Source organism: Jaculus jaculus, chromosome 16, assembly GCF_020740685.1.
Source record: "Jaculus jaculus isolate mJacJac1 chromosome 16, mJacJac1.mat.Y.cur, whole genome shotgun sequence".
Taxonomy (NCBI): domain Eukaryota; kingdom Metazoa; phylum Chordata; class Mammalia; order Rodentia; family Dipodidae; genus Jaculus; species Jaculus jaculus.
This window is the reverse complement of record NC_059117.1, coordinates 21,373,955-21,400,319: the sequence shown is the minus strand read 5'-3', so window position 1 is coordinate 21,400,319 and position 26,365 is coordinate 21,373,955. Positions and strand designations below refer to the sequence as shown.

At 40.1% G+C, this 26,365-nt stretch overlaps 2 protein-coding genes across 4 annotated transcripts in view; one reads left to right on the top strand and one right to left on the bottom strand.

Moving 5' to 3' along the window:
- Positions 1 to 26,365, top strand: part of Cog5 (component of oligomeric golgi complex 5) — a 277,027-nt gene that overhangs the window by 4,394 nt on the left and 246,268 nt on the right. For 2 of the 3 annotated variants that reach the window (XM_004652876.3, XM_045135739.1), the window contains exons 2-6: positions 2,594 to 2,733; positions 4,589 to 4,646; positions 11,763 to 11,817; positions 11,918 to 11,987; positions 24,951 to 25,071. In XM_004652876.3, coding sequence (XP_004652933.2) covers positions 2,594 to 2,733; positions 4,589 to 4,646; positions 11,763 to 11,817; positions 11,918 to 11,987; positions 24,951 to 25,071 — 444 coding nt within the window. Of the gene's footprint in view, positions 1 to 2,192; positions 2,358 to 2,593; positions 2,734 to 4,588; positions 4,647 to 11,762; positions 11,818 to 11,917; positions 11,988 to 24,950; positions 25,072 to 26,365 lie in introns of those variants that run through there. The other variant, XM_045135738.1, reaches the window with a different exon arrangement.
- On the bottom strand, positions 23,713 to 24,356 carry LOC101617100 (fatty acid-binding protein 5-like). Its single transcript, XM_045135743.1, has one exon. The coding sequence runs from the start codon at positions 24,349 to 24,351 to the stop codon at positions 23,935 to 23,937; it is 417 nt and encodes a 138-aa protein (XP_044991678.1). The 5' UTR covers positions 24,352 to 24,356; the 3' UTR covers positions 23,713 to 23,934.

Genomic DNA, 26,365 nt, shown 5'->3' with positions numbered 1-26,365 from the left:
TTGTTTTTGTTTTTTTCAGTATTTGTTCTGTGGCATAAATACTTTAACCATAGTTGGTTGATATAGGGATACCTACATGTGCTATGGACTGGCTCACAGAATTCCTGAAAAGGAAGCAGTTGGTTGCTAAACAGCCAGAGGAGCTAACATAAGCATATTGCTGTGAGCTAATCTTTTTTAGTCCTTCATACTACCGCTAAAACTGTTACTCTATAACTCAAGGCTGACAGTGCCCTTTTGTGACTTTACATTTGGGATATCTTACAGGCCCCCATTCCATCTGCCTCCAACCTTCCTTTGGAACTTGGTCATTTTTTACACTTTCTTTCCAAAACACATACATTCTATGATCTAGATTTACTGAACTTACTATTACCCTTGTCAAAACATGCACCTTGACATTTATTGTCACAGAACTCCTAGTATCAAAGGACCTTCTCTGTTTGTCTGCTGATAGGAATTATCATGATCATTATTATTATTGTTTCATTTTTTCAAGGCAGGGTCTCACTCTATCCCAGACTGACCTGGAACTCACTCTGCAGTTCCAAGCTGGCCATGAATGAACTCACAGCAATCCTCTAGCCTCTGCATTCTGGGTGCTGGATTAAAGGGACACGCCACCATACCAAGTGGATTCTTTTTTTAAAAAAAATTTAAATTTATTTATTTGAAAGTGACAGAAAGAGGCAGAGAGAGAGAGAGAGAGAGAATGGGCACGGCGCCACTGCAAATGAACTCTAGACGTGTGCGCCTCCTTGTACATCTGGCTAACGTGAGTCCTGGGGAATCGAGCCTCGAACCAGGGTCCTTAGGCTTCACACGCAAGCGCTTAACTGCTAAGCCATCTCTCCAGCCCCCAAGTGGATTCTTAATTTTGGGAAAAGCCTGGCTAATTAGAAGGAAGTGTGGATCTTAGCATTAGTCCCAATGTAGCAATATTCTTTTGCATCATTCCAGTTTGAGAGTAGTGCACAGCGTGAGACTGCTGTCAGAAAATGATACTTTCAGCTTATGTATATGGTAATTCATTGAACCAGAATTGAGCCTCTTCCTTGGTCTTGCATTATTTAGGTCCTAGGGATGTGGTAGTAAACAAAGCTGATGCCCCTCCTTTGTGGAACATAGTGGATATAGGCAAGCAAAGTGTTCCTTGAGCAGTCTGTTTTGCTTGTTTGTTTGACAGTCTGTCCGTGCAGCTTTATATCTCCTATAGTTAGGAGGTTGTCCCATACTCTGGCCTTGTGCTATATCTATGCATCTTTTTTTCTTTTTCTTTTTTTTTTTCTTGAGGTAATGTCTCACTCTAGCTCAGGCTGACCTGGAATTCACTATGTAGTCTCAAGCTAGCCTCAAATTCATGGCAGTCCTACATCCTCTGCCTCCCAAGTGCTGGGATTAAAGGTGTGTGCCACCATACCTGCCTATAAATACATTTTTTTTTTTTTTTTGAGGTAGAGTCTCACTCTGGTCCAGGCTGACCTGGAATTCACTATGTAGCGTCAGGCTGGTCTCGAACTCCTACCTCTGCCTCTTGAGTGCTGGGATTAAAAGCATGTGCCACCATGCCTGGTTGCATATCTATTTTTAACTTTCAATTATCTCTATTTTTTTTTAATCCACAGATGTATGGGTTCTTTAAAAGAGATTTTTTTTTAATGTTTTTACTTATTTGTTTACTTGAGCGGGAGAGAATATGGGTGTGCCAGAGTCTCTTGCCTCTGTAAACCAACTCCAGGCATATGTGCCACTTTGTGCATCTGGCTTTACATGGGTACTGCAGAATTGAACCCAGGTTTTCAGATGGTGCATGCAAGCACTTTTAACCACTGAGCCACCTCCCCTGTTTGTTTTTTTCTAAAGAAACATTTAACATCACTTATTCCTGTCTTCTAAGGGTCTATTCTGAGCTGTTTTATTTTTTTCTATCTACTTGTTTTCTAAATTCAGTCATACCCATACGTTTATGTTTGCTAATTTCTTCTCAAACCCCACATTCATTTTTTAAAATAATAGTACTTGTGCAGCAGTCTGGAGGAACGTGAATCAATAGACATTATAAGTAGCCAGCTTTCCTTCTGTGTTCTTTCTGAAAATAAGCTCATTTTCTTGAAATAAAGGGTACATACAGTTAGTAATAGTATTTTCCATCTCTTATTCCAGGTTTTCCTTCCTTTCCATTCATTGGAAAAATATGCACCTAGAAACACTGTAGGGTCATTCATAGCCAGGGTTCTTTAACTAGGCTTTCTGGGTTGAAATCCCAGACAGTGAGTGACCCTGGACCAATCTCATGGCCTCTCTTTGCCTGCTCCACACCTGTGACATGGGGACTGTGATGATTCCAACAGGATAGTGTGAGTATTGAGTGAATCAGGGTGCATGCGTAGATCAATACCTGGGGCATGGTAAGCTGTCACAAGTGGGACCACTTCTGCTGTTGTCCACTCCAGTTCTTTGGTGTTACAGGAAGCATTTGCACTTGTTCTTAATGTCTAGAGTGGAAACATGTTAATTATTATAATTGTTCTGTTGCTTGATAACTGTAATTTAATGCAGAATAAATAAAAAGCTTTATTCCCCCCCCCCCCAGAATGTTACAGTGACTTTTTAAATGAAGACTTTGATGTAAAGACTTACACTTCCCAGTCTATTCATCAAGCTGTAATTGCTGAACAACTAGCAAAACTTGCTCAAGGGATCAGTCAGTTGGATAAAGAACTACACCTCCAGGTAATCTCAGTCTTCTGAATCCTACATATTATTCAGTCTAAAGTTATAAGTTAGCCATTTTATAATCTCATTATCGTTGAATCTAAATGCATATTTACATGAACAAATATACAATCTACAAGTGTCACTTATTTCTCAAATCATATTTCTGAAAACCAGTTATTTTTGCAGTTGAAAACTAATATACCTACATTCCCAGACCCTTGTTTCATTCTATTCTTTTTATACCTAAATCCATGTACAGTGAATGTAGCAGGCAAAAAATAGGATGCCTATGGTAATGTTAATAGAAAACCGAATTTTGGAAGTAGGATGATATAAATATATAAAATTGCAATAATACTTTGACTTCTTATACTTTGTAAGCACAAAATATAACATTTGCTGAAATTATAGAAAGTTGACACATGTTGTGAGTACAATATAGTTTAAGCAGTTAGTTAATGAATCCCAACTTCAAGTTCAGATTTGTTGCTAATTGACTCCCTAGAGTCTTTAAAATAAATAAATAAATAAAGTTCTCAGGGAATGGGTTTTTGTAAGTGTGGCAGTTTGATTCAGGTGTCCCCCATAAACTTAGGTGTTCTGAATGCTAGGTTCCCAGCTGATGGAGATTTGGGAATTAACGCCTCCTGGAGGGAGTGTATTGTTGGGGGCGGGCTTATGGGTGTTATAGTCAGTTTCCAAATGCCACTGTTTGGCACGTACTCTTTTTCCTGTTGTCCACTATGTGGGCCAGGGGGTAACGTCCACCCTCTGCTTATGCCATTATTTCCCCCTGACATCAGGGAGTTTCCCCCTCGAGCCTGTAAGCCAAAATAAACCTGTTTTTTTCCCAAAAGCTACTCTTAGTTGGGTGATTTCTACCAGCTATGTGAACTTGACTGCAACAGTAAGAGACACCTTAAATTATCTTTTATTTTACACTTGGTATTTTTCCTATTGCTTGCATGCAGTATCTTTGCAGACATCAATAAGAATTTAACTTTTACCTAACATCTCTTAGATGGAAGAAGTTACACTTGTTTGAGATGTGACATTGAGTATGAGATCTGAACCCCAATGATTGTTTTATTACAGAAGTAAAATTTTATCTTACACTTGGTATTTTTCTTATTGCTTGCATGCAGTATCTTTGCAGACATCAATAAGAATTTAACTTTTACCTAACATCTCTTAGATGGAAGAAATTACACTTGTTTAAGATGTGATATTGAGTATGAGATCTGAACCTGCAGTGATTGTTTTATTACAGAAGTAAAATTTGGATAATGATAGCCAAATAAAAGAAATACAATAAAAGTGATTTAAAATATCAAGGTGAGGAGAGTGAGGGGCTTTCTGTGGCTAAATGTGTTGAATCTTAATCCCCAGCATGATTATATTAGTAGGTTGGGTTTTGGGGAAGTGATTGGCGCCTTCTAAACAGAGGCCTACGGGAGATTGTTCACCCTTCCTACCACATGAAGACGCGTAGAAGGCACCATTTATAAAGACTAGCTCTTGAATTTGCAGGCACTGGATCATGGCCTTCCCAGTCCCCTTACTATAGATTGTAAATCTCTCTTGCTTATCAATTACCTAGTCTGTGACATACAATATTTTGCATCAACAAACAAAGACAAGTCTAGTATTATCACTTTCTGCTGTGTGTTGACCTATAAATGTGTGTGTGTGTGTCCCTGCTGATGACTTATTTCAGGCACACCTGTGTAACGTGTGTGTGCACGTGCACACATACTTGCGATTGTATAATATGTGTTCCCTTTATACAGTAGGAGAGACCATGCATTCTGTGTTGTGGTTGCCAAGAAAACTCAGAGCAAGTGCTGATTGTTCATCCTTGGTTTTTCAGGTTGTTGCAAGACATGAAGACTTACTGGCACAAGCTACTGGGATTGAGTCTTTGGAAGGTATATTTCAGTTAACTTAACCGAAATAAAGATAGCCCAGGATTGGAAGCTTTTGAGCTTGAGGGTTGGAGAGTATCTGTTTTTAGACTGTGCTGGCCATACAGTCTGTTGCAGCTACTAAGCTCTGCCAAAGTTTTCCCATCTGTAAAACAGAGATGCTAGTGTATATCAAAAAGCTATTATTTGGCTGGGCATGGTGGCGCACACCTTTAATCCCGGCACTTGGGAGGCAGAGGTAGGAGGATTGCTATGCATTGAGGTTACCCTGAGACTACATAGAGAATTTCATGTCAGCCCTGGCTAAAGCAAAACCCTACCTCACCCCCCCCCAAAAAAAGGGCGGGATTAATGAGAAAGATGCTTATAACAGATTTCCATATGTATACTTAGTGCTTCTAGAGGTGTTAATTAGTTAAAACAATAAAAATAGCATTACCAGAGTACTAGTAGTGAAAGTAGGTTTAGTTCTCTACTTTTTTCCTTTCTTTGACATTTTTATCAGTGAAAAGTGTAGTGGTATAATACATATTAGATTTTAGTTTTTAGGAATCATATTTGATAAAATTTATGAGTTTTTCATTCTTTCTTAATTTAAAGGAAATATGGCAAATGAACCAGGCATGTTAGTGCAGGCCTGTAGTCCCAGCACTCAGGAGGCTGAGTGAGGTAGGAAGATTGCTGTGAGTTTGAGGCCAGCCTGAGATTACATAGTAAATTCCAGGTCAGCTTGAGCTAGAGCAAGACCCTACCTAGATAAACCAAAATAAATGAAAAAGGAAGGAAGGAAGTAAAGCAAATGATAAAATTTTCACTTGTGAAACCTTCTGTGCATGGCATGGTAGCATATTGATTCTAAGTATTGTGTGTGTAAACTTATCATCATAGTAGTAATACTTCTTTTTTTCTTTTTTCTTTTCTTACTCTTTTTTTGAGATAAGGTCTCACTCTAGCTCAGGTGGACCTGGGATTCGCTATGTAGTCTCAAGGTGGCCTCGAACTCATGGTGATCCTCCTACCTCTGCCTCCCCAGTGCCAGGATTAAAAGCATGTGCCACCACGCCCAGCTAGTAGAAATATTTCTTATTTTGGTTTTTAATACACGTTTTAGTCCTATAATGTGGTTATTTTTGCCAGAATACTTTTTTGGGTGTGTGTGATGGATGCATGTGTGCATATGTATGCTTATGTGTGAAAGCCAGAGGTTGGTGTTAGGTGTCCTCAGTGACTTGCTACCTTATTTATTGAGGCAGGATCATCTTACTTGAAACCAGTGCTTGCCAATATGGCTAATCTAGCTAGCCACCTTGCCACGCAATCCCATGTCTCTGGAAGCCTGAGGTCTGGGGCTACTGGGGGGTGCCAAGTCCACTCAGCATGAAATGGGTGCTGGGGATCTGAACTCAGGTTCTCATGCTTTCACAGTTAATGCTTTACTGAATAAGGCATTGCCCCAGCCAAGAACACTCTTAAAGAATTACAACATTTAAAATATTGGTGGGTCTAAGATGTAGTTCAGTGGCAGAGTACTTGCCTGGAATGAGGCCCTGAGTTTATCCCCACCACTGTCAGTCATATATGTGGGTGTATAGGGATGCATTTATAACTTTAGCAGTGTATATTTCTCTCTCCCCCCTCTCTTTCTCTATCTATCTATATATAAATTTTATTTTCTTATGGGGGAAGAGAGGAAGAGGCAGATAGAGAATGGGCACACCAGGGTCTCCAGACACTGCAAAAGAACTCCAGACACATGTGCCAACTTAGGCATCAGGCTTATGTGGGTACTGGGGAATTGAACCTGGGTCCTTAGGCTTCACAGGCAAATGCCTTAATCGCTAAGCCATCTATCTGGCCCTAGAATGTATATTTCTAATCACTTATTAGAATATTACTTTTTAGATGAAAGGTACACTAAAAATTGTATATTAATCCTAAATTTTTATTCTTATTATATTCTTCTTGTACCAATAGAAAACTGCAAATATTTTTAAGTCCAGCAAAGAACAGCTTATGGAGCAGAGAGAAAGGGAGGCCCTGTACTGGCTGTGATGGGCAGAGAGGACCTTTATATGAAGATAACGTTTAAAGCTAACATTGAAATGATAAGAAGGAGCTGTCATATGAAGATCTGAGAGAGAAGTGTTGAAAGCTTAGGAAACAGTGAATGGGAGCAGGAATTAACTTGACATGTTTCAAAGTTAGAAAGAATGAGTTCAGTAAGTGAGGCAATCACAGAGGATGTTCCTGAAAAGCACTTTGATTTTCGTAGGAGTATATCATTAGAGAGTTTAAATTAGAGTATTATGTGGTAAGATTAATGCTTTAAATAGCTTTACCTGGTGGCTGTATAGAATCACAAGAATGTAATTGGAGATACTAGTTAGGAAACTAGTAGAAGAGTCAAAGTTGCCAGGCGTGGTGGCGCACACCTTTAGTCCTAGCACTCAGGAGGCAGAGGTAGAAGGATGGCTGTGAGTTCGAGGTCAGCCTGAGACTACATAGTGAATTCCAGGTCAGCCTAGGCTAGAGCGAGACCCTACATAAAAAAAAAAAATCAAAGTTGTTGGATTAGTTGTGGCTATAAAGAAAGGTTGAGGGGTGTGAGTGGATAAGTAAACAAATAAATGATACAATTCATTGATGGGGCCTGAAGGCACTGAGGGAGAGTCACCATGTATGGTTCCGTAGATTTTGGTATGAAAAACTGAATAGATGTGGCATGAGTTACTGAGATGAGATAAGCTTTAGAGGTGTATGGATTTTTAAAGAAATATTTCATTTTTATTTAGTTATCTGACAAAGAGAAAGAGGTGGGGAGAGAGAGTGAGAAGGAAAGAGAATGGGCATGCCAGGGCCTCCAGCCACTGCAAACGAACTCCACATGCATGTGCTACCCTATGCATCTGGCTTAAGTGGGTGCTGGGGAATCGAACCCGGGTCCTTTGGCTTTGCAGGCAAGCACCTTAACCACTAAGCCATTCCTCCAGCCCAAGATTTATGACTTTGGAGTGGATTTGACATACTAAATTTGACACCAACTGTAGGGCCAGAGATTGTAATTGTGTTTTGCATATGCTGATGCAGAGAGTATTTCTTGAAGCTGAAGAGATGTCTCAGCAGGTAAGAATGCTTCCTAGGCAAACATGGACTCCTAAATTTCATCTCCAGCATGCACATAAAAGGCTGACTATGGCCACACAAGCCTGTAACACCAGTGCTGAGGAGGGTGGAGAGAGGAAGATCTCTGGGGCTCCCTGGTTAGCCATCTGGCCAGAAAAAAACAGGGGTCTCCTGGTTCAATGAGAGAGACTGTCTCAAGGGGGAAGAGTGATCGAGGAGGACATCTGACATCCTCTGACTCTGCACTGGTGCACATGAGGTGTGCCCATCTACATGCACACACGCATGTGACATGGGGTACACTACACAGATACCGAAAATAAAAGCATCTCTCTGTCTTTTCTTTCCTCCCCTCTATCTTTATGCACACACACATACATAGACACATGTGCACACATACATGTATGTGTTCATTTCAACCAATTTTTTGTGGGTTTTTTTTTTTTTTTTTTTTTTTTTGAGGTAGGGTTTCACTTTAGCTCAGGCTGACCTGGAGTTCACTGTCATCTCAGGGTGGCGTCAAAGTCATGGCAATCCTCCTACTTCTGCCTCCTGAGTGCTGGGATTAAAGGTGTGTGCAACCACGCCCAGCCCTTTTTGTGTTTTTTAAAATGATTTTTTTTGGTGGGGAGGTTTCGAGGTAGGGTCTCACTTTAGCTCAGGCTGACCTGGAATTCTCTAGGTAGTCTCAGGGTGGCCTCAAACTCACAGTGATCCTCTTACCTCTGCCTCCTGAATGCTGGGATTAAAGGTGTGTGCCACCACGCCCAGCCTTAAAATGATTTTTAAATGTTTTCAGTTTTATTATTAGAGTGATAGAGACACAGACAGAGAATAAACATGCCAGGGCCTCTAGCCACTGCAAAGGATGCATGTGTTACTTTGTGCATCTGGTTTATGTGGGACCTGGAGAATTGAAACTGGGTCCTTAGGCTTCATAGGCAAGGACTTTAACCACTAAGCCATCTTTCTAGCCCTGTGTTTTTATTAAAAATTTTATGCTATTCTATTTATTTTTGTTTTTAAAAAGTATTTATTTGAGAGAGAGAAAGAGGCAGATAGAATATATGGGTGTACCAGGGCCTCTAGCCACTGCAAATGAACTCCAGATGCATGAGCTACCTTGTGCATCTGGCTATATGTGGGTACTGGGGAATTGAACCTGTGTCCTTAGGCTTCACAGACAAGTACCTTAAACATTAAGCCATCTCTCCAGCCTTTTTTTTTTTTTTCAAGGTAGGGTCTCACTCTAGCCCAGGCTGACCTGGAATTCACTAGGTAATCTCATGGTGGCCTCAAACTCATGGTGATTCTCCTACCTTTGCCTCCTGGGTGCTGAGATTAAAGGTGTGCACCACCACGTCCAGCTTTCTCGTTTGTTTTTTTTAGTCAGGGTCTCATTCTAGTCCAGGTTGAGCTGGTACTCACTCCATATCACAGGCTGAACTCAAACTCACATCAATCCTCTTAACTCAGCCTCCTGAATGATGGGATTATAATGGGAGTCATCATGTCTGGCTTAAATCAGTGTTTTATTGAAAAGAAAATTGAGGTTGAGTGAAGTCCCTGAAAGACTGTATTAAGAGGTGACAGGTTCCAGTCTTGGGAGATACTCTACCATAGAGATGTCTGAAAGAAGAATAGGAGCAATGAATGAGACAAGAGGAATCCTGTGACTTGGAATCTTAGAGAAGAAAAAATGCTTCAGGGAAGGAGGAGGTAGAAGCCAATGGTTTTCACCTCTTTAAAATTGTTTATTTTTATTTATTTATTTGAGAGTGACAGACAGAGAAAGAGGCAGATAGATAGAGAATGGGCACACCAGGACCTCCAGCCACTGCAAACAAACTCCAGATGCATGAGCCACCTTGTGCGTCTGGTTTACATGGGTCCTGGGGAATCGAGCCTCGAACCGGGGTCCTGAGGTTTCACAGGCAAGCGCCTAACTGCTAAGCCATCTCTACAGTCCCAGTTTTGACTTTCTGAAAGTAAAATATGACTAACAGTTGAAATTGGCAACCTGGTGACCTTGATAAGATCCATTTTGGTGTAGTAAACACCAATTACAAGTAAATTGTGAACTCTATAGAACGAGATGTAAGGAAAGCAGATAACAGGGCAGGTAGGCAGTTGGTGAATGAACTCTAAAAGAAAATGGGAATTACCTAGTTCCTGAAAATTCTGTTGAACTGAGCCATTTTATTACATACCTATATGCTTTTAAGAATGCATATTAGTTCTAATATTACTTCATTTACTATGTGGTCATATGTCTGTACTTGAACTTCCTTGGATTTGTTCTTAAAACTACAACTATGCCAGTTGAATATATAAGCTGTTTTAAAGAGTAGAATTCAAAATAATTAAATCTCTGCAGTAATGCAAAGTCTAAGCAATGAAATTTAAGATCTACCTTTCTGAAAATATTTTTATAATTTTACAAAGATCTCCTTCATTTTTTACATCCAGAGTGTAAATGTAGTCATATGCTTGCTGTCTCTCTCTCTCTCTTTCTCTCTCTCTCTCTGTGTGTGTGTGTGTGTGTGTGTATTTTTTTTTAGTTTTGTTTTTGGTTTTTCAAGGTAGGGTTTTACTCTAGGTCAGGCTCACTTGGAATTCACTACGTAGTCTCAGGGTGGCCTTGAACTGTCTGTGATCCTCCTACCTCTGCCTCCCAAGTGCTGGAATTAAAGGCGTGCGCCACCACACGCAACCATATTTGTTACTAACACAACACCTAATTCCTTAGTACAAAGAATGTTTATTGATGAGTTATCCTGAAAGTGCTTCTGAGGTAGGCTTTGATTTTATATTAGTGAGTGAAATAGGTGCTTTTCTTAACCTCAGGAATTCATAGTCTAAAGGGTGAGTAAAGTCCTAACCAGACATTATAAGTATTATATAATTACCAAATATAACAAGTGCCATAATGTCAAGAATGTACTGTAGGAGGGAATAATAAAAGACTCTTGGGCTGGAGAGATGGCTTAGCGATTAAGTGCTTGTCTGTGAAGCCTGAGGACCCTGGTTCAAGGCTTGCTTCCTCAGGACCCACATTAGCCAGATGCACAAGGGGGTGCACGTGTCTGGAGTGTGTTTGCAGTGGCATGAGGCCCTGGCATGCCCATTCTCTCTTGCTCTCAAATAAATAAATAAAAATAAAAAATAAAAGACTCTTAAGTTAGTTGGAATTTGAAATTATTTTTGTGAAGACAAGGTTGAAGAAATAGAAATTTATCCAATCAGAGAATAGGGGCTGAACAGTACTGTGGGCAGTGGGTCCGCTGTTGCTGGTTCATGCATGGTGTTGTAGCTCAGCTGTGGACCGTAGTTATAGTATTGAAGTGAAGGGATACCATGGGAGGATTTTAAGCACAAGGATAGTATGATGCAGTTTGAACTTTTTTTTTTTTTTTTTTTTTGGTTTTTCGAGTTAGGGTCTCACTCTGGCTCAGGCTGACCTGGAATTCACTATGTAGTCTCAGGGTGGCCTCGAACTCTCAGCGATCCTCCTACCTCTGCCTCCTGAGTGCTGGGATTAAAGGCGTGCGCCACCACGCCCGGCTTCAGTTTGAACTTTTAAAGATCACTTGTAGATTTTTCTTATAATTGTAAAATACATATAACATAAAATTTATACTTTAAACAGGTTTAAAGTATGCAGTTCAGCAGCAGTAAGCAGATTCACAGTGTTGTGTAACTGTCAGCACAATCTAGATTCAGAAGTTTTTCACCCTTCTAGATGGAACCTCTATAACTCATAAGTAGTCATGCTGAATTCCCTGTCAGGCTCCATGGAGCAGGGGCTGGAGGAGTGTGGACAGTTCAAGGCTTTTATCAGTCAAGTAGAAGACATGTTTCTTGTTTGGAATAGGATGGTGGCAGGAAAAAGAAAAATTACACTTGGGTATATTTTCTTTTATTTTTGACTTTGTGACCCATTGTGAATCCCTCCCATACATTTGTAAACCCAATGTGAACTGTTGTGTCTCCTAGGTGTTCTTCAAATGGTGCAGGCGAGAACTGGAGCTTTGCAGGGAGCTGTTGATAGGTACAGTTCATTTTATAAATTATAGGATGTTATATTTCTACCCATTGATATTATGAAAATGACTTTATTCCCACTCTCCTTTCTCTTTTTTCCCGTTTAGGATGAAAGCAAAGATTGTTGAGCCATACAATAAAATAGTAGCCCGAACTGCTCAACTGGCAAGACTTCAGGTAGGTGCTCAGCTTTCTTTCTTTGTCTTTTGCTATTTAGGATATTTTTATTTTTGATTTTTTTTTTGAGGTAGACTCTTGCTCTAGCCCAGGCTGACCTGGAATTCACTAGGTAGTCTCAGAGTGGTCTCAAACTCACAATGATCCTCCTACCTCGCCTCCCTGGTGCTGGGAGTAAAGGCACGTTCCACCACACCTGGCTCTATTAAAATTACTTATTTATTTATTTATTTGTAAGCAGAGAAGAAAGATGATTGATAGAATGGGGGCATGTCAGGACCTTCCAGCTGCTGCAAATGAACTTTAGATGATGTACTACTTTATGCATCTGGTTTTACGTGGGTATTGGGGAATCAAACCTGAGTTGTTAGACTTTACAGGCAAGTGCCTTACCCACTGACCTAGGATGTTTTATAAATGGGTAAATTTCAGAAGTCTGAGTGTAGGAGAAAAGAACAGGAAGAGAATATGGAGCAAAAGAGAAATAATAAGATATGCCTTAAAAATTACACTATTTGAGTCAGTTATTGTTACTTACCTTCTTTCTTTCTTTCTTTCTTTCTTTCTTTCTTTCTTTCTTTCTTTCTTTCTTTCTTTCTTTCTTTCTGCTTTCTTTCTTTCATCAATCAAACAATCATCTGTCATCTATCTGTATTTGATTTCTTTGGAGTAGGATCTCACTCTAGCCCAGGCTAACATGGAACTCACTGTATACTTAACTAGGTTGGCCTCAAACTCACAGTCATCCTCCTTAGCCCTTCCTCTTGAGTGCTGGGATTAAGGACATGCATCACCATGTCCTGCTCTACATTTTTTTGTTGTTGTTTAGTTTTTCGAGGTAGGGATTCACTTTAGCCCAGGCTGACCTGGAATTCAATCTGTATTCTCAAGGTGGCCTCGAACTCATGGTGTTCCTCTTCCCTCTGAGTCCCAATTGCTGGGATTAAAGTTGTGTACCACCATACTCGGCTTACTGTTTTGTGTTTGAGACACAGTCTTGCTGTATAATTTAGATAGGCTCAAATTTGCTCTATAGCCTAGGTTGTCTTTACCTCCTAATCAAGTGAATTGTTGTAACTCATTATTACCCATTGTGTACAATTAATGAATTATTATGTTCTGTTTGTGTGGCTCACCAGTGTTTTATCATTTTTATCTAATATATCTTTTACTGGCTGGATTAAGTTTATTTCTAAGTATTTCATCCTTTTATTTTTATAGCTATTATAAGTGGTTTTACTTTTGTATGTTGGTCTGATATCCTACAACTTCACTGAATGTGTTTTAATATTATGCATATATACGCTTCTAAATTTTTGAGCTAGTTTAATAACTTTATATGAGTTCTCACTTACAAGCCAATATTACCATATCAATAATATATATGTAGACAGTTTATGTGCTCTTGGCTCTAGAGACCAAAAGACCTAATGCTTTTGTAGCTTTTAGATTTATCATTTGCTAAGTTATACTGTTTTTATTATTTCTGTCAAAGCATTAAGCAGACCTTAATCTAAAATTTGTATTTTTTATTGATATCTTTATCATATATATAATGTGCTTTGATCATAATTCCTCTCCTTTGTTTTTTCCCCTTTCCTCCATTCTCTTTCCTTTGAACCCTTTCTTCTTTCCAACTAGTCTCTCTCTTTAAATTTTTATTATTATTTTGAGAGAGAGAATGGGAGCACCAGGGCCTTCAGCTTGCTGAGAATGAGCTCTGGAAGTGTGGCCCCCCCCCACACACACACAGGCAACATTTTGCACTTGTGTCACAGTGTCTGGTTACATGGGACCTGGAGATTTGGACATGAATTCTTAGGTTTTGCAGGCAAGCGCCTTAACCATTAAGCCATGATTCCAGCCCTAATATTTTTTTTCTTTTCCCTCCATCACCATCTATGACACAATGATGTACCTAATATTATGCATGTCATGTGCACCGTACACTTTGTATCTGGAAGAGTGTTTCCATCCCTTGGCTCTTACATTCTTTGTGCCATGTCTTCCATAATGGTTCCTCAGCCATGGAAAGTATGATACATATGTCTCATTTAGTGCTGCATACTCAACTGTCACTTCTCAGCATAGTGATGAGTTTTGAGTCTCCCCAGGAGTAACTGCCATATGATACTTTATTTAATGTTAGCCAAAAGGCTGAGAAGCAATGTCACAACTATCTGAGAAAAATGAAGCTTCTCTCTATCCAGAAGTGGGAGCAACAATAATGTATAGCATAAGCATAACATTGACAGGGCAGTTTGATGTTTGCCCTATTAAGTCAAGCAACAATGGTAGCTTCTCCTCTACGGCTTATGACCTTCCCAGCCATAGGCTTTTGACTATGTTTTAAGTACCAGGCGTGAATCCACTCCTCCACCCTCCCATGGAGCAGGTCTCAAATCCAATCAGAGAGCAGTTGGTCACTCCCATAACTGACATGTTGTTATTGTACTAAGGGACATATTCTTTCACATGGTAAGGAAGAACTCTACCATTTAGCTGCATCTCTACTCCTTGGTGTTTTGAGAAAGGGTTTCACTGTATAATGGTTCAGGATGGCCTTGAACTCTAATCTTCCTGCCTCTGTTTCTTGAATAATGGGATCACAGGTGTGTGCTACTGTGTCTGACTTCCTTCATACGTTTTTGTTATCTTTATTTCCATTACAGTATTTACTTTTTCCTGGATCAACTTATACTGTCTTAACTAAGGAAATATGTCTTAGAAATTTGTTGCCCTTTATATCTGCTTTTGAGTTCTTAGGGTTCTTTGGAAGCTTATGTATGTGGTTTTTTTTTTTTGTTTTTTGTTTTGTTAAGGTAGTGTCTCACTCTAGCCCAGGCTGACCTGGAATTCACTATGGAGTCTCAGGGTGGCCTCAAACTCACAGCAATCCTTCTATCTCTGCCTCCTGAGTGCTGGGATTAAAGGCATGTGCCACCATGCCCAGCTTATGTGTGTTTTAAACATTGTAATTCTGTCTACTTTGTCTAGTATTTCCATTTTATTTTTATCTATTATTTATTTATTTGAGAGTGAGAGAATGGGCATGCCAGGGCCTCTAGCCACTGCTAGATAAACTCCAAACACATGTGCCACCTTGTGCATCTGGCTTATGTGAGTCCTTGGGAATTGAACCTGAGTTCTTTGGCTTTGCAGGCAAGCACCTTAGGTGCTAAGCCATCTCTTCAGCCTGCTTAGGAGAAAATAATGTTCCTATTTAATCTGTCTCTTATTTGAGTTCTAAGTTAATTAAGTGTATGTGGGATGAGAAAGCAAGGAGGAAATAGCTGTGAAGGATGTTTTTGCCTTGAGCATAAAATCCCTATGATTATGGCTCCAACTGGAAGAAAGTACTTTTATACTTATATCCTCCCCATTTTATTCTCTTCCCAGAAAGTTGTTTCTTTCCTGAAGTAGAAGCTTCTGGCTTTATTTATATACCTGAATACATGAATTGAATTTAATTATCACCCCAAGGATTATCCTTATCTTAACTCATTTTAGTAATATTTGCTTATGAATTGCTAAGGGTTTTCAGAAAAAATTAAAGAGCTTATAGTCCTTTATATAGAACATTTAAATTTAAAACATTTTAAAATATCAATGAAAATTTGAATTTTATAACTTTAAAAATCTTCCAAGTTTGTAACACTCTTGGTGGTATAAAATACATATATCTGTCACAATTATTTTCTTTTTATATTTTTAAGCTGTTTATCACTTCAATTTTTAACTTTTTAAGTCCCAGAGTTTTGTGTGTGAATGTGTTTTTTTTTTTTTTTTAATTTATTTGAAAGTGACAGAGAGAGAAAGGAGGAGGGAGAGAGGAAGGGAGAGAGAGAGGGAGAGAGGGAGAGGAGAGAGAGAGAATGGGCACGCCAAGGCTTCCAGCCACTGCAAATGAACTCCAGATACAGGCGCCACCTTGTGCATCTGGCTAACGTGGGTCCTGGGGAATTGAGTCTCGAACCAGGGTCCTTAGACTTCACAGGCCAGTGCTTAACTGCTAAGCCATCTCTCCAGCCCCCCCCCCCCCCCGTGTGTGTGTGTGTGTGTGTGTGTGTGTGTGTGTGTGTGTGAGTGTGTGTTTTGTTTTTGTTTTCTAAGGGAGGGTCTCTCTCTAGCTCAGGCTGACCTTGAATTCACTGTGGAGTCTCAGGCTGGCTCCCACTCACAGTGGTCCTCCTACTTTGGCCTCCTGAGTGCTGGGATTAAAGCCATGTGCCACCACACCCCATTTAAATTACATTTAGTATCCTTCAAGTTTAGCAGATTTAAACAGCCTTTTAACTTTAAAAGTACATTTAAAAAAAGTTTTAGAAACTCTGGACAGGAGGACAGCATCCATTAAACAACTTGTTGTTATGCATATCTGTTTTTTGTGTGTATTTTCATGTGTGGGTTAGAGTGTGTAGGTGTGTTCCTGGGCATGTGCTTGCCACAGCACACATATGGAAGTCACAAAACAGCCTTATATGTTGCTCCCAGCCTTTCACCTTGTTTGTGGCAGGGTCATAAGAGTGCTCACTGCTGGCTTTCTAGACTAGCTGGCCTGCAGGCTCGCGTGTGTGCCTCCTATGCTGGGATTATAGATGTCGAGTATAGCGGCCAGCTTTTTATGTGGGTTCTGTAGATCTAAACTCAGTGTAGCAAGCACTTTATGCACTGAGCCATCTCCATCTCTGCTGTCTTTCACATTCACTATTGGGTTCTTCTTTGTTTTTAATTAATATGTTGTTGCAGTTTGGTTCACATTGCTGGTAGAAATCACCCAACCAAGAGCAGCTTCTGGGAAAAAGAGATTTATTTTGGCTTACAGGCTCAAGGAGAAGCTCCACGATGGCAGGGGAAAACGATGGCATGAGCAGAGGGTGGACATCACCCCCTGGCCAACATAAGGTGGACCACAGCAACAGGAGGGTGTGCCAAACACTGGGGAGGGGAAACTGGCTATAATACCCATAAGCCTGTCCCCAACAATACACTCGCTCCAGGAGGCATTAATTCCCAAATCTCCATCAGCTGGGAACCTAGCATTCAGAACACCTAAGTTTATGGGGGACACCTGAATCAAACCACCACATTCCGCCCCTGACCCCCATAAACTGATATCCATACATGATGTAAAATACAATGCATTCAGTCTGACTTTAAAAGTCCCCATAGTTTTTAATCAATCCCAATGATGTTCAAACATCCCCATAGTCCAAGATCTTTTAACTGAGCCATAATACCAAAAAATAACCTCAAAAAACCCATAATGGCACAGAATAAATATTCACACCGCAAAAGATGGCATTGGGAATAGCAAAGAAATATTCAACCAATACAAGATTTAAAACAACCAGGGCAAACATCAAACTCTGTAGCTTCAAGTCTGGCAACTCTAGTCAGTGACAAATCTTCAAGTCCAATAATTCTAACCAGCAACAACTCTCTGGCATTCCAAATCTGCCCCTCCAGCTAGGCTACTCACAGTCCTGGAAAACTTCATCAGGGCCGGCAGCTCCTTGGCAGCCATCTCATGGTTCCGGCATCTCCACTGGGTCTGCACTGTAATCCACGGTTCATCCTCATGGCCCCATGGTGTCTCTATGCAGGCAACCAGCAAACCTGCTTCACACTGCCCATGGCCATTTCCAAAACACAAGACTGTGTTGCAAACTCAATGACCCTCTTTCCAGCATTTCTTATACTCCATGATATCAGGTAGGATGCCAATTTGTTAATCCAGGGGGGAATAAAGCAGACTTTGAAGAACAGGACACTCCCTGAGCACTCAGGCCCCTTCAAAAGAGTCTACATTCTTCTTGTTGCCCCCGCACAGGTCAGTTAGCTCAGTCTCAAGAGTTGTAATCTCTCAGTTGCAGCTGAACGGGCAAGAGTTCACCCAAAGATTTTTCTTTCTGTGTCATATCCCTCTGCTCACACCAGTTCATTTCTATGCAAACTGCACAACTTCTCAGGACACGGGCATAAGAGCAAGCTTCTCATACAAACTGCTAGCCCAGTCCAAGCAAAGCTCTTTCTCACCCTCATAAGCCAAACCTCACAGTCCATAGTTCTTACTGCATTCAGGTCTTGCAGCTCAGACCAGAATAGCCCATCAAGCTGTACTTACAGCACTGCAAAGCATCTCTTAGGCCAAGATTTCAAATCCTCCCACATTCCTCTTGAAAATCAGCTATGAAAGGCTGAAGCCACATAGTCAGGTGTCTAGCAGCAACCCCACTCCTCGGTACCACTTTACTGTTGCAGTCCGGTTCACATTGCTGGTAGAAATCACCAACCAAGAACAGCTTCTGGGAGAAAGAGATTTATTTTGGCTTACAGGCTTGAGGGGAAGCTTCACTATGGCAGGGGAAAATGATGGCATGAGCAGAGGGTGGACCACAGCAACAGGAGGGTGTGCCAAACACTGGGAAGGGGAAACTGGCTATAATACCCATAAGCCCACCCCCAACAATACACTCCCTCCAGGAGGCATTAATTTCCAAATCTCCATCAGCTGGGAACCTAGCATTCAGAACACCTAAGTTTATGGGGGACACCTGAATCAAACCACCACATATGTCAAGTAATTTTTTTCTTCTATTTCTCTTTCAAACAGGGTTACACGTAGCCCAGGTTGGCCTCAAACTGTCTATGTAGCCAGGATCAGTCCTGGACTTCTGATTCTCTTGCTTCTGCCTTGTGAGTGCAACCACATGTGGTTGTATGCAGTGCTGGGGACTGAACCCGGCCCTTTGTAAATGATAAGGAGACACTTTTCTCTGACCCTGTTTTATCGACATTGCTTTATGGAATACAGACCTATTTTGCTGGCTTTATAGTTTTCCTGTGAACAAATGAGTATGTCAAGAATAAAAGAAGTGAAATGGTAAGAGTAGAGGTCAAGGAGATGGCTCAGCAGTTAAAGGTGCTTCAATTCCCCAGATCCCAAGTAAAGCTAGGTGCTGTGTCAGGTGACACATGCATCTGGAGTTCATTTAAAGGGACCCTGGCATGCATGTGTGCATGTATGTACTACGAGGCAGCCACTGTGAAATACATGGAGTTGACAAGTAGGGTAGCATTTCCACAGCAGACAGCTCATGAAGCTTTCTTTTAGTGCCTTGACCAACTTTGCTGTTAGCTCAGTACAGCAGTAACTAGTCCATGTGATAACATGTGAACCCCTCCTTAATTAATGTGCCACAGAATGTGGAATCACTCATTTTCAGCCTCTGAGTTTTGTGCTGGCTTCTTATGCACCAATAGATAATTTTATACAGGAGCTGAAGTGATTGTCAAGCATAATGACTCACATTAATATAAAAGAAACAGTAAACTTTGTTCCTGTAACTTCCTTAGGAATCCAATGGACAGCGAACTTTGCTCAGTGTAAAAGCTTGTAATGAGCATAGTTCTAGGATTACATGAGGATTGTAATATAAAGTATAGTAAGTAAAAACTATATGGTTTGCTAGAAAAATAGCATTCAATAGTAAAAAATGTGACAAGAGCATATATGCAACTATTGTAGCTATTTTCAGCAGTCACAGTTTTATTGTGTTCTTCACCATACCTTACTTTTTTTGTATATTGTGCAGTAGAGCAAATGAATTATCCCATTTTTTAATTGAATTATTTAATTATGTGAGAGAGACATTCAGAGAGAAATACAGATTGAGAGTGTATGGGCACATCAGGGCCTCTAGCCTCTGCAGACAAACTCCAGACATATGCACCACCGTGTGCATCTGACTTACGTGGGTCCTGGAGAATCAAACCTAGATCCTTTGGCTTTGCAGACCAGTGCCTTAAATGCTAAGCCATCTCTCTTGCCCCTATCACATGTATTTTTAATTGTGTTACCTCCTATGTTCCTAAGAGCCAAGACTCTCAGTGTCTAAAAAAATGATATACAGATACAAGATAGAAGGTTAAGTAGACTTTCTGTGCCTTTGATTCTGGAGTATCAACGTGGAGTTGCGATATTTTAATTTAATACTAAAATAGTAAAAGCACTATATATGTATGTATTTGGTACATATGTATATGTAATGTTAATCATAGAATGTTGTATGTGTACTGTGAAATAAATATAATGAATATTTATGCCATATTTTAATTTTGACATTTGTTGCCTGTGTCTGTGGAAAAGGTTCAGAAATGAGCAAGCCTGGCTTCCAGAATGTGGTCTTCAAATGCCATTTCATCTTAAAAGAAACCAAGGCTTTTTTGAAAAATTTTTGGTTTGAGGTTGGTAGCATGGTATTAAGTGACACATTTTTATACCAACTACCGAGGAAGAGGTCAGTGACTACTAGGGGTGCAGTGCGGGAGGCGAGGGCCAGAGGTGCTGGAGGCTTACGAGCTATCTCAGCTTTAGCTCTGAAAGTCACGTGTCAAGGAAATGCCGCAGTCTCGGGTAGCGTGGTGCATGGCGCAGTCGATCAATAGTCAAAGTGGAACAATTGGAACATCAGTAAGGATGAAAATTACATTGATTGGCACTTGCATTATTTTAAGTATATGGGTTCATAATGAAAAAAACCCAACACAATAATACAAAACAAGCACAAATTGATTGTGTTTAGTGGTTATCCTTTTAAAGTAAGCCAAGAAAAAGTTGTTTAAAACAACAACTTTGCTGTATAAACCTGACCCCTGAGCAAACAGTAGAGGAGATAAAATATCTTTATATTAGCAATTTTGTGTGCTAGCCAATAAAGATGAAACACTAGATTTGGAGTGTCACCATTTGCAGTCAGAAATTTTAGTGTAGTTAGACACTTCATACCAGTGTCTGATGCCACCCCAAAAAGAAGTCACACCTGTATTATACATATGCCCCCACTTAATGATTAATCTCCAAAAATATTAAATAATAATCTGATAAAGCTATCTAAATTCAGTGACTAATTTATAGGAAATGTGGATGACAGGAACTTGTTAAAGTCCTCTGTGAGATTGCAGTCTTCATATATGTGCCTATTTCAGTAATAAAGCTGAAAATAAAATCCTGTGATACTGAGATTAATGGATTCTCTGAGGTGGAGGGGAGGACAGGCAGTAACATGTTTGGGAGGGACACATGGTAGACTTCTGTGGTAGTTGGATGACTGTTTCTGGGTAGTGGTTTGAGTTCATTTAGCTGTGCATCTGAATGTAGTTTATATAGTTTGTTTTATACTAAAGAAAGTAAAAAATAAAGAAAGAAAATTGGTTGCAGGAGAGGGATGTATATTGGGAAATGATGAGAGCTGATGCCTTATAGATTAGCTAAGACCTGTTGAATGAGGGTTTTATTAAATGGTATTCTTGGAAAACTGAGCATAATCTGTAAGTAGAAAGGCACTGAAGTTTATTAAAAAGAGGTCTGGAGTGCTGAAAGCAGCTTTTAAGGAGGTAAGTCTGGCTGGGTGGATTTCAGTGAGATGCTGGAAAGCCAGCCAGACCATTGTGTTTACCTGAAGATGATGAAGCTTTGGATTAAGGTGACCCTTGTATTAATAGAGGTAAAATAACAGTGGTTTGTTTTGCAGCAAGACAGTGAATGAGCCTCTTAGGAATAAAAACATTAGAAATGAACTTGAAAATTTTATATTTGAAGACATTCCCTTTATTTGATAGGACTGAGGCAATTCTGGAAGGACAGTTCTGGGTCACTTAGAGTAAGGACTGGTATTTCAGCTCATGATGTATTTAGAATCTCAGAAATATGCTGGGAGATGGCTTTATGGATAAAGGCACTTGCTTACAAAACCTGACAACCTGGATTTGATTCCCCAGTACATATGTAAAGCCAGACAGACACACAAACTGGCACATGTGTCTGGAGTTCATTTGCAGCAGAAGGAAGCCCTGATGTGCCCATACTCCCTTTCTCAAATAAATAAAAGTATTTTAAAAAAGAATCTCAGAAATGGCTGTGCGAGATTCTACATTCCATACTGATCGTCTAAAAATGTCAGTTCTGCCACGCTTGGTGGTACATTTCTGAAGTCCTAGAACTTGAGAGGCAGCTGCAGGAGGGGGAAGAGTTTGAGCCACACTGCTGCATAGTGAGATTGAGGCCTTTGTGGGCTCATTGCTAAATAGATGACATCATCTCCAAATAAATATTAATAAAATCAAAGTGGGCTGGCTGGAGAGATGACTCAATGATTAAAGACACATATTTGCAAAGCCTGTTGGCCTGATTGGACCCAGTTTCATTTACCCAGTTCCCACATAAAAGCCAGATAGATGCCCAAAGTGGCACATACATCTGGAGTTCATTTTTATGGGGCCCTGGCATGCCCATTCTCTCTCTTTGTCTGTCTCTGCTTGCATATAAATGAATACAACTATTAACTAAAAGAAATTTTAATAAATCAAGAAAACTCCAATAGAGGTATGCCTTTTCTTTAAGGACTGGTAAAATTGAGAGTTTTTAAAATCTATTTTAATTCATAATTTTTGTGGCTGGAGAGATGGCTTAGTGATAAGCGCTTGCCTGTGAAGCCTAACCACCTCAGTTTGAGGCTCAATTCACCAGTCCCCACATAAGCCAGATGGACAAGGTGGTACATGCATCTGGAGTTCGTTTGCAGTGGCTGGAGGCCCTAGTGCACGCATTTTCTGTCTCTCTCTCTGCCTCTTTGTCTATTTGCTCTCCAATAAATAATAAAATAAAATAAATTGATAATTTTTATACATGTACATAATCATACTTTGCTCCCATTCTTTTGTCTTCTTTCCCCCATGCCCTTTCTGCTTAACCCCTTCTTTTCCAACGAGTTCTTCTAGTTTGATTTTCTTTTGCCTTCCTCCATTATCCATGACAACATGTTGATGGACCCATTGTTCTGCAGATAACATATGATGTGTGGTCATGAATGCAGTGCCACTTTGTGTTCAGAAGACAGCATTCCAAAGCATTCCTTTCCATTTTCTGGCACTTAACATTCTTTCTGCCACCTCTTCTGCAATATTCACTGAGCCTTGTTGGGTGTGATAAATATGTCTTATTTGCTACTGAGCACTGAACTGTCACTTCTCAGCACTTTGGTTCTTCACAGTAGTTACCACCATCTAAAAAAAGAAGCTTCTCTGACCAAAAGTAAAAGTAGCATTAATCTGTGGGCACAAACATAAATATTTAGCCATCATGTTGATGAGCACAACTTTATCCATTTAACCAAACAGTAGTAGCTTTCACCTAAGGTTTGTGACCTTCTCAACCATTGGATTTTGACTAAGTTTTCAGTACCAGGCATGAATTACCTCCTGTGGAGTGGGCCTGAGATCCTTCAGCAGCAGTTTGTTACTTCCATAACAGTCTTGCCATTATTGCATTGGTGGGCATATCTTGCCTGCCTGGCTGGTTGTGTATCTTGCATAGTCCACTGCTGGTTAAGACTGTTGATGATGAGTCTCTCCCAGCAGCATGCCTATGCAGTGCTGACAAGTGCTAGCCAGCATGAAGGAGACTTCTAGCTTGTTCCAGTTTGATTTCTCTGTCGTGCAACTGATACATGTGGTGCCTTTAGCAGTCGGGTTTTTCTGTCTAGTTCTGGTAGTCATCCAAGAGCATTGGCGTTAGCCTGTATTGTTTGTGAAACCTCACAGTCATCCATGACAAACATCTTTCTGGGAGGTTCCCCCCCTTGGTGTGGGGATTTTCCTGCAGCAAGCTATGGCTTCTGAGCACAGTGTTCTCCATTGATAGAAGTTTTTTTTTTTTTTTTTTTTTTAAAGCACAAACACATTTATTTACTAACCAAAGGATGATCCTACTTCAACCAACACTTTGAAATGGTTACGTGTAAAATGCTTGTGATAAAGATAACTGAACACAGTAATGAAAAACAAAATGGAAGAAAAGCAGCAGCGTGGAGGTCTGCTCTCTGCTCATTGAACTGAGCTTATTCATTCTCAGAGCTAATTCCTGTCCAGGGTGATGACTGAATCCTTATTCAACTTTTTCATAGACTCGGGTACAGGTGACATTGTTTATGACACAATCCACCACTAGCTTCCCGTTCTTCAGCTTTCTGGTGATCGTGCTCTCCTTCCCGTCCCACTCCTGGTGCTGGACCAAAGCACCATCGGTGAAGGTGCAGACCGTCTGAGTCCTTCTGCCATCAGCTATGGTTTCTTCAAATTTCTCTCCCAGGGTGCAGTTCAGCTGTGTTGTTTTCAAAGTGCTCTCAGTTTTGATGGAGAGGTTATTGCCATCACAGGTTATGATGCAGTCTGGTTTGGCCATCGCACCCATTTTCCGCAGAGCGAGGCCCACTCCCAGCTCCTTCATGTACTCTTCAAAGCCTTGGCTTTCCACCAGGCGCCACCTCCCCTTGAGCTGCTTTACGGAGGCCATGGCAGGCATGCGGGAGAGCAAGCAAGGAGGATGCGGTGGCGGGGGCGCGTTGAACCTCATAGAAGTTTTAAGACTATTCTAGCACTTAGGAAATAGAAACTAGGATGAAGGCAGTAGCAGGAAGCCTAGCTTAGTAGTGGTTGTCATCTGTGGCTACATATTGGTATCACTTTGGAGATACTAAAAAAGCAAACTGATCTAATACTTGGCCATCGCCCCAAAAGATTTTGATTTAGTTGGTGAGGGTTATGACTTAGGCATGGGAACTTTTTGAATCTATCTACTTGAAGTTAGTGTGCAGTCAAGAAAACTGATCCAAGACTGAAAAGACTCTTTGGGTTCCATAGGATCTCAATCTCAAATTCTCTCCATTTGGAATAAATTGGAGTTTAATCCTAAAGAGTAAATATGGTGTTACTGTTCCCTAGGAGATGTCATATTTTTTTAAGATTTGTGATTATTTAGGTATCTGAATGGTGTGAAATGAAAAAGTATGAATGATCTTTTAGCATCTAGACAGAATGGAAGGATTCACTTGTTAGCCGTCATCATAAGCAGCAGACTTTGTGGATCCGCTGTGGTTACTCAACACTGTGCCACTTGAACAGGTTGCCTGTGATTTGCTTCGGAGAATTATTCGCATCTTGTATCTCAGTAAGAGACTCCAAGGACAGCTGCAGGGGGGAAGCAGAGAGATAACGAAAGCTGCTCAGAGTCTCAATGAACTTGGTAAGTCCTTTTATGACTAAAAAAGTTGGTAGACTTTACTTGATTTGTTAACTTCTGTTTTTAGCATTAATATTATTGAGCAAACTAAAAAATGGCTGTTTACATTAAGAATGGGTGAGTAAAATTAGTTGATTTCTTGAAAAGGCTGTTTACTTCCGAAAATGATCATACAGTAAAATTGGCCATTTTTCATAAATAAGTTTGTAAATTTAGCACATATAGGTTATGATACAGAACAGCTCTATCACTCTGCTGAATTTGTTTATCTTCCCTTTTTGATGATGCTTGTCCTTCCCCCTAGCCATGGCAACCACCATTTTTTCTCTGTCATTATAATTTTGTCTTTTGAAGACTGATACATAAATGAAATCATGAAGTATGTAACTTTTGGAGACTGGCTTTTTATTCCCAACTTCATACCTCGTCAGGTCCATGGGTGTGCCAGTGGTTTGTCACTGTGTGCTTTGTGGAGTGAAATTCTGTGAGGCACTGAGTTGTTTATCGGTGACTGTTGAAGGGTACCTGAGTTCTGTCTAGATTTTTGGTGGTTATGAATTTTGATAGATACTTGTATGTAAGTTTTCATGTGAGCTTAAGTTTTTATTAGGTGAAAAATTCCATCTTGATGTATGACTACATTTCTTACTTTGTTTATTCTTTTGTCAGATACTCAGATTAGGGTTGTGATATTCAGGAGCTCATTATTCATGGTTTTGCCTGTTAACGAGTTTAAGGTTCAATAATTTTAAAGGAAAGTTTTGAATAGCTAGTAAGTACACATAGAAAAGTCCAGTGCCTTTATTTTAATGAGTCTTTCCTTTCATTGGGTGCCCAGCCATTTTTCAGAAGTGGATATATTCAGTGGTATTTGTTCTTTATAGGTTCAGAAGGCCTTTGATTATATATATCTTAGCTATCAAGATTGCTAACACTTGATGGTATGCTAAAGTAACATCAATGGGCTGGAGAAATGGTTTAGTGGTTAAAGTGCTTGTCTGTGAAGCCTAAGGACCCAGGTTGAATTCCTTAGAATCCACATAAGCCAGATGCACATGGTGATACTTGTGTCTGGAGTTCGTTTACAGTGGCTAGAGGTCCTAGTATACCCATTCTTTCTCTCTCTCTAATAAATAAGTACATTTTTAAAAAGAGATATCAGAAAAATATGTACTAAGTGTTCTTTCTTTTTTTCCTGTCTTTGATATTTCAATTATAAAATTATATTTATGCTATATTTTTATTGATCAAAGAAATAACCCTCAGTCACTTCTCAACTTTGCAGTTATGTGATGAT